The sequence below is a fragment of the Otolemur garnettii genome, unplaced genomic scaffold, assembly GCF_000181295.1.
Source record: "Otolemur garnettii isolate 467f Iridium unplaced genomic scaffold, OtoGar3 scaffold00024, whole genome shotgun sequence".
NCBI classification, from domain to species: Eukaryota; Metazoa; Chordata; class Mammalia; order Primates; family Galagidae; genus Otolemur; species Otolemur garnettii.
The window spans coordinates 6879535-6888627 of record NW_003852419.1 but is presented as its reverse complement, the minus strand read 5'-3'; the positions used below and the strand labels follow the sequence as shown (position 1 = coordinate 6888627).

The 9093-nt window shown below is 42.8% G+C and overlaps 1 protein-coding gene across 1 annotated transcript in view; it reads right to left on the bottom strand.

The window, feature by feature from the left end:
- Positions 1-21: 21 nt before the first annotated feature.
- STON1 (stonin 1) overlaps positions 22-9093 on the bottom strand; it is a 25112-nt gene continuing 16040 nt past the window's right edge. Inside the window, exons 3-4 of the mRNA XM_012804004.2 lie at positions 3537-3739; positions 22-772 (exon numbers count right to left, since the gene is read on the bottom strand). Of these exons, the coding sequence (XP_012659458.1) occupies positions 698-772; positions 3537-3739 (278 nt within the window). The 3' untranslated portion in view covers positions 22-697. The remainder of the gene's footprint in view (positions 773-3536; positions 3740-9093) is intronic.

Genomic DNA, 9093 nt, shown 5'->3' with positions numbered 1-9093 from the left:
TCAGAGTGACTTATACTAAAAATGTACATCAGCTTGTTTGTAGCACACAACAGAATACAACATATTTTGAAAATGATAATACAGTGGGGGAAAGATAGGTACCAAATACAGATAGTGATTGCTTACCAATGTGATAGCAGAACAGGAAGATAAATAATTCAAAACTAGATGTCTGTATTAGCTTGCGATTGCCACATCAGTCTATACCTAGTCACATTTGCTCACAAGTGAGCAAAAGGGGAAAATAAGTACTTTGGTTAATGTCTCCTTTGACTCCTTTACTCTCTAGTACAGGTGCCAACACAGCAAGAAGAGATGGGAATAATGAACATACCATCTAGGGATCCAGGGTGCAAAAGAGTCACCCACTGAGTAAACAAAAATCAAAAGCCCTTTAGCCAAACCGGGCTGTAAGTTCATACGACAAATAACAGTGCCTTTAAGTTTCAGTTTTAATAGAAAGCAAAACATCACACAAATTATAGACACATTTTAGATAAAACCTCTAGGGCAAGAACATACAAAAGCATAAAATACAAATTGTTTGGTTTTAGGTCTAAGCACAGCCAGAGACCTGTCCTAAGCCCACTCACGCTTCAGAAGTCATTTCCACTATACAGGAGCAGAACTTGGTTGGTGTGGCTTCTGTGAATTACAAATTTGGCAAGTGGGTCATCATTGTTTACCCTTGCTACTCCTACTGAGTTACACAGTCACCAACTTTATCTGGATCTTCCCCGTCGATTTTAATCCACTTCTTTTCTATTTCAACCTGTTATGCAAAAGCAAAACACGGGCAGTATTAACAAATGCAATGCAGAACTCAGGTCTTTCAGCCCTATACCATGTATGAGGGCTGCAGCCATCTCACCCTTTGAAGACACATCCCACCACCCTCTAACAGTATCTCCAAGTGAGGCTCTCTGCTCTCCTTTTGGGCAACAGACCCCTCCCAAATCCTCCTCTCCTTGCCTCCAATGTCAAATCTTGAAAAGATTGTACAGAATATACATATTGATAAGACATTTCCAGATATGGCTAGACATGTGATCAGTTATCCCCCCAAGTATCTTCTATGCAGTATTACACATCCAGCGATTGGCTTACCTTAGATTTGTAACAAACTCAAAATTAGCTCTCTAACTCAAACAAACTAGTTTTAATAGTAAAACTAACTGGACTGGCTTGGTGCCTATAGCTCAATGGGCTAAGGCACCAGCCACATACACCTAAGGTGGCGGGTTCGAATCCCCAGCCCGGACCCGCCAAACAACAATGACGGCTGCAACCAAAAAATAGCCGGGTGTTGTGGTGGGCGCCTGTGGTCCCAGCTACTTGGGAGGCGGAGGCAGGAGACTCGCTTGAGCCCAGGAGTTGGAGGTTGCTGTGAGCTGTAATGCCATGGCACTCTACCCAGGGGGACAGCTTGAGGCTCTTTCTCAAAAAAAAAAAAAAAAAAAAAACTAACTGGACTAGTAGACCAGCTAAGCCAAACCATCTGTTCTTCCTTTACATCATTTTGTCATAGCTCTTCACAGAGGTCCTTCAAGAAGCCCTCTGTCACTGTCTATCCTGTTGCCCTATTTTATTCTCTTCTTGGCATTTGTTGGCTGGGCACTGTAGCTCATGCCTGTAATCTCAGCACTTTGGGAGGCTGAGGTAAGAGGATTACTTGAGGCCAAGAGTTCTAGACCAGCCTGAGCAACATAGAGAAACTCTATCTCTACAAAAAAAGTATTTTAAAAAAGTATTTTAAACTACAGGCATATTGGTCCATGCCTGTAGTCCCAGTGATTCAGGAGGCTGAGGCAGGAGGATTGCTTGAGCACAGGAGTTTGAGGTTACAGTGAGCTATGATGTTGTCACTGCACTTCAGCCTGGACAATAGAGCAAGACCCTCTCTCAAGGGAGAAAAAAAAGAATTTGACTCTGAGGTGGAGATTCATGTGCAGAGAGTTCGAGGCAATGCTGTTGGGGTCAACACCTATGAGGATGAGGCAGGGAAGGAAGCAGAAGGGGCACAGGGAGAAGCTGGGCTGCAAAGCAAAGGTTTTAGCCAGTGCTCTTGCCTGGAAATAGCTGAACCCAGGCTGGCCCTGCAAAGTTAGCCCAAGTTGAGGCAAAGGGACCTTTATACTCTTTCATCATCTTCCTGTCACTGGACATCAGCTCATCCAGAAAGAGGGCATGACCTCAAGCAAAGCAGCTGTCTTCAAACAGCACAATTGCCAGCTGCTAGAGGATTAAGTCCTTCAGGTTAAAGGGGCTGCATGGGACATGATGTACCCATCATTAGTTTTTTTTTTTTTTTACAAGACAGAGTCTCACTCTGTGCCCCCTGGGTAGAGTGCTGTGGCATCACAACTCACAGCAACCTCCAACTCTTGGGCTCAAGCGATCCTCTTGCCTCAGCCTCCCAAGTAATTGTAACTACAGTCATTTGCTGCAACACCAGGCTATTTTTAGAGACAAGGTCTCACTCTGGCTCAGTCTGGTCTTGAACCTGTGAGCTCAGGCAGTCCACCCACCTTGACCTCCCAGATTACAGGCGTGAGCCACCATGCCCAGCCAATACCACTATTTTAGATAGAAATAAATGAGTAGAAAATCAGAACAGCATTGATTACAGCTGGGAGTCAAGCCAGAGTTTAAAATATTATTAGGAAGTATAAGATGTCATTCAATGTGAAAGTCAAAAGGAAATATACAAATTCCAGACGGAACCACCTGTTTGTTATTTGCTGTTTCATTTCAGTGATTTCTTAAATACTTTCTAGTTTAAAAAAAAAAAATTTTAAACAAAACCAGCAGCATATGTCACCATTTTGAGATACCACCAGAAACAAGCATTAGAGGTTATCCATATACATGTATCTCCTAACCTTGAAGACAAGAAGAACAAGCGTGGTACCAGATGTTAAGCGTATGCCGCTCTTTAATTCATCCGGCCTGAGAGTGCAGAAGAGCTGACGGTGAACATTTAAAACTGTTGTCAAAGATTCACTCCGCATTTCCAAAAGAGTACTCTGATTAATGCTACTCCACAAGATGCTGGTGGGCATTCTCCATACACATACCCACACGGATTCCACAGCCAGTGAGTTGGGGAAAACTGGGGTAAGTAAATTTAACAAGTATCTTTATTGCAGGACTTCTCTTCATCTAACATTAATTGAATGTACGGCATTCCCCAACTTAGTTTTTTCTTGGGGTATTATATGGGACGCATGTTTCATGGGACATATTTTGGGACATGGTAGTCTAACGTGATAATATTTAAGTATGCTTCTAAAATGTGAATTTGCTTTTGATTTTCCATTTTCCACAGAAACCTGAATTATTAGGTGTCCCCCACAGAGAATAACAGAGAAGAACAAAGCACATGGGTGACCATCAAGTTTCCATAGCTGAGTTCCCCCCTAGGTCAAATATCTCACACACACACAGTCGTATAAGACGGCAAAGCAAATAGTTCAAAGCAAATCAGGTCAGAATTCCAGAAGTCCCAACTTGCACCCAGGGGCTTTGGGGCGTACCTGGAGGTTGTAGCAAGCCCGCTGCTGAACATGCTTCTGTGGCTGGACGTCACTCTCCACCCCCAGAGACCTGACTGAGGCCCGTGAGGCACAGCTGCCAAGCATTGAAAACTGAATAGTAGCAAATGGATACCAATCAGAGGGAATTTCTTGATCTGATCCAAGTTCTAGTTTGTATGACAGACAATGGGGATGATCGAGACCTTGAAAAAAAAAAAATCAAATCGTCAAGGGATTTCAACGGCCATTGGACATTTCTCTTAAACATAAAAGGCACTGGTTTCTCTCCTTAATAAGCAATTTCCTTAACACAATGGCTGTGAGAGTTCCATTTAAACAACACACCATCGAAACCTACATTTTGGTACTAACTGGGGGAAGCTGTAATTTTTAAGTACTAGCTTTAAAAGAAGTCTGACTTTATTACATATTACTTATTTGGCTATATTGCACTTAGGAGTTGGAGAAACCTCTTTCACCTAAATGGACTGAGTAAACGCTTATAATCATTCTTAATTTGTTTATTTTTCTACCATTCTATTTATAGTAATGTGAAAATAAACCAAGTCTGATTTTTAAAAGTTGGTGAAATTTTATTACATTTCAGAAACATTCCATAATAATTTTTCCCAGTTAGAACAGATTATTTTTCACTACTGTAATTCTCATTCATCATTCTGAAACACTTTGACTAGGACAGATGTACAATATGGAAATGGGCATATTGGCCTTCAATATTTCAATCTAATATTTGTGTTCACTCAGTTCGTCATTTATTGAGCATCAACACTACGCCAGGCTGGGCTTTGTGCCAGACCCAGAGATGTTAGACATACTCAAAGATTTTAGGTGGTAGTCATATGATTTTGTGTGTGTTTGTTATAATGGAATAAAAAATATTTTCTTGTAATCACTGTAGCAACTTTACAAATGGTCTATGATTCTGTTGCACTGTTCATAGCATCTACTTATCCGATGCAGCTGTCTTTACTTAAATAAATGTATGAGAGAACAGGAATTTCAAAAGCCATATTAAATCACCGTGCCACCCAACATAGCTGGAGAAAGCACATTGTTATCAGAACATAGCTCTAGGCACAAAAACAAGAGTTTAAAGGATTTCACTTAATTCTTAAAAGATAAATTGCCTTTCATTCCTTACCATCGGTTTCTTATAGAGAGACTAATAGAATTCTAAGGCTATAAAAGGCCCTGAAAAGTCATCGATCAATTAACCAACTGATGTTCATTATCTGTCTCCATACTAACAGCTAGTATAGGACAACAGTGGCCTCTGAGGTGCTCTAACTCCAGAGCACTGCAGGCAAGTGATAACTTCATTCACAGACGCACATGCTCAGGAGAGATTGTACTCTCCATTACTTTTCTCGTCTTCTAGCTGCGGTGAGGATATAGTAAGTTCATTTACACTTGATTCAGGCACCATTATGGCAAAGTGATTAAAAACACAAACACTAGACCCAGATCGCCCAGAGTCCAATCCCAGTTCTGCTACCTATAGCTGTGTTACCCTAGACAAGTAGCTTATCTAAGTCTCAGTTTCTCCATTTTAAAATAAGAGAAACGACAATAACCTGAATCTTTTAAAGTTGTGAGCATTAGCCACATAGACCCCTGGGGCTATAGCAATACAGACGGGCTGAACATACACTATTACTTTGCAAAGTGCCATTCAGTTATAAATCCAACACTACTAGTTAATTACTGTAACTTTTGCTAATAAAGGGGGCTGAATTCTGTACGTTTAAAGTTGAAAGTGACACGGGAGATGATACGATATTCATATTTTATGGGGAAAAAACTATCCACAGAAGGTTTGCAATGAAAACTGAAGGAAAAAATTAAACCCAAGTTGAGGATCTAGAACTCTAAAACGTTGGAAACAAAACCTTTCTACCTGCTTTTCTTAAAAACTGGTAAACAATAAGAGAGACAGTTGTTTTTTCACAAAGAGAAAAAAGCGATTTATTTTGTAGAGTTGCTTTGTCAGCTTTTTTATCCACATGAAAAGCAGGTAAGCCAAATTTACGAATTGATTGACAGAGCTAAATGGTGCAGAAAACCAGAACAGAAACACCAGGAGGCTTCAGTCTGGGGGAAACACAAAGTACACAATAACCTGCCCTCGAGGGAAAATAAAAGTAAGCACATTTTTTTTCATTGTTTTTCAACAATTCTTTTAGTAAGAGAAAACGGAGTACTGATGCTTCTAACATGCAAAATTCTGGTCTTAAGAACCGCTACAGGCCAGGCACAGTGGCTCACACCTGTAATCCTAGCACTCTGGGAGGCTGAGGCGGGTGGATAACTTGAGCTCATGAGCTCAAAACCAGCCTGAGCAAAAGTGAGACCCCCCATCTCTACTAAAAAAATAGAAAAACTGAGGCAAGAGGATTGCTTGAGCCTGAGTTGAAGGTTGCTATGAGCTATGACACCACAGCACTCTATCCAGGGTGATAGCTTGAGACTTTGTCTCAGAAAAAGAGAGAGAGAGAGAGTAGCTACATTTTTGTGTCTTCTGTTTTTCTGTCACATTTAAATTGAGGATAAGGTGAATGAGGTATTTTACAAAGTCCATTCCTGTTCAAAAACACAATGTTCACGTGGCCTAGCATTATCCCTGCAACACTGAACTTTAATGTTCACATGAATTTAGGGTCCCCAAGGTTGCTGCGGACAGTTGCCTGCATTTTATGAAAGTGGCACCTCCAAGCCTTTCAGATTGAAAAGACAGAGTTTCAGGCCACCACATGGGATCGAGGGCTGCCCCCCAGTGCTCAGGAGACCGAGTCCACACACACACTAGTTTGTGGAAGGTTTTCACTGTCGAACTGTAGGGGACCTGTTTGGCAGAGGGACCCAGGAGCCACAGTCCCCTGGACAAGATCTGTGGGCTCTACAGACCTAGAAGCCTCCACTACATTAACCAGCTGGAGAACAGATAAACACGGCGTGCACAGACTAACAGGTGTTGCAACGTCACTACACCTAGTGCAGTTGAGTTTCTCACCACCAGAGCTAAAATGATTTCTGTCATGACTGGAAAACCAGTAATGTTATCAGTAACCTCCAAACCTCTCATTTCAGAACTCAATCTCTGGGCAGCAAAGTGCAAATATAAAAGAGCTTTAAAAGACAGCATTTTTCCTTTCAAGTTTCCTGGCATATTTTTCCTGGATTTTGGAAACTCTAATGGTCTACAGTGTTTGATAACATAGTCCGCCTTCAGACTTTGAGCTCCATAAGAACCGGTATCCTATGTGTCCTTAGCACAGGTCTGATACATGTATCTGTCAAATTGACGGAAAAAAAACGAGAGGAAATCTGTGTTATCTCAGTAATTACCACTAGAGGGCACTCGTGGGCTTTGGTAATTATTCTCTCCCCTAACTCCCAAGAAGGGAAATCACAGACTCTTAGGTCTAGTTGATATTCAGTCCCTCTTGAACCAAAATATCACACATGTGAAACTGAACTGTTGAGGGTTGAAGGGTATGAATGGTAGGAGGATGATAAGTGAAGGGGGAGAGAGCAACCAGTGTGCAGATGACACAGAGCAAAGAAAAAAAAGGGAAAGAGAAAAAGAGAAAAATTGGGAAGTCGGAGACCAACATAGTTGGTAATCAACCCTAAAAAGCAACAGTCTTCCTTTGTCCTCAATTGTCTCTTTCTCCCGTTCCTTTTCCCTTTCTCTCTCTCCCTCCCCCAACAAAACCTAAGCTCCTCTTCGTCACTCACACCTTAGTTTGAAGGAAGTGGGGAGCTACTGCCCCAAGCCAAGCTTGGCTGGGAAATGAAAAGCTGCTCACTGCTGAAGGAACTGAAGAGCTGACTCTGAGTGTGTCCCCAGGCCAGCAGCATTGGCATGGCCTGAGCACTGGTTAGAAACACAGTATCCCAGGTCTCACCGGCTGAATCAGAATCTACATTTTAACAAGGTGCGTGGACACGCAGAAGCTTCAGAAAGATTTCCTCTCTGCCCTAACCTTACTCCTCCCATGCCACATCTTAAGAGGGAAACTAGGCAGTATCCTGTGTCACCCTCTCACTTTCTGCACCACCCTCCCGTGCCAGTGTGGAGCAGTCTTGGGGCAGGGCCCTATGAGCCCAGAAATGTCCTGCCCCTACCCTGTGGGCTCCACCCAACACAGCCCCATTGCCTGTTCCCTGGGCCACCTCTTTGCCCACAGACTAGATCTCCAAAAGCCGTTTGGTTCCAAAGGATTGATGCAGTGAATTATCACCATATAATTGATTGAAATACTTGTGAAATATTGGTCTGTGTGGACCTGATGGTGTGACCGTCTTCTAAAATAATTCCTGAAGACCTGGAAGGATCAAGACCAACCCACCCGCTTCTCTAGAAATGTCCAGCTCTTATCATTGTTCTTGGTGAGCTCAACTGCCAGTAAATACAGAGCTCACAGAGCAGAGAGGAATGATCTCTGCCTCGGGGACCATAACAGGTTCCATAGGACAGCCACCAGGTCATAGTTCTCAACAGTAGCTGCATGGGGAGCCTTACAAACACCTGCACCTGGGGCTGAGTCTGATTGGTACACAACAGTGCCTAAACGTGGATAGTTTTTGAAGGTTTAATGATTCTATCATGCAGCCCAGGCTGGGAACAGATTTTAAAAGGATAGATGATGAGAGGATCCCAGGCTATCTCAGCTAAGGGTACCACCACCCACCTATTTGCCAAAGCCAGAGCCCCGAGGGATCCCCTCCTGTTCCCTCCTGCCCACAGTCTGTCATTGTCTTGGACACACCTCCTCTGAATTTCCTCATCCAGCCCTCACCTCCCACTGTCACTACCCTGACTCAGCACCTCTTACCTCCTCCCAATCTCCGTGTCTACAATCTACTCCCAAATCTCTCCTCCCCACAGCCCAGCGTGCCTGCCTTCTTGAAACTAAGTATGTTTCTGTCACAGTCATGCCTGAAAACACCCTGAGGTGCTGTGGATAAATTCCACACACACCCACCCCTTCCCTCACCATTCTCAGCCCCAAAGTTTAGGGAAGATTCCCCCACTCACATGCCTGTAGTTTTGCTATTTCCATTCTTGACAGAATCCTACTGATTCTTCCATGCCAAGTTTAAGCATCAGCTCTGCAGCAAAGAGCTCCCTAGAACCCAGGTGCTTTACCACCCCTGTCTCTGGGATCCCTTAGAGTATGTGTTTGTACAAGCACTTTTCCACAGTGCACTCTGGATCTGTCTCACCTACTAGACCATTAAGTTTCTGGAGAGCAGGGATCATATTTGTGTCTCTATCTTCCAAGCACCAGCACAGAGCCTATAAAATTTAGTAGATATTTGTGGATTGAATGAGTGAGCCCTCTTCTGAATAAATTATTGTTCATTAAATCAGTTAACTGCGCCATTAAGTCTGGGAAAGTACAATGTTACAAACAGGATCATTTTCACAAGAAGCTTTATACTTTGCTCCACTTGCAAAATTAGAAAAGATTTATATGAGTTCTTGTTTTGAAAAGTAAGTGAGGTTGCCCTGGCCAGGTCTCCGTCAGGG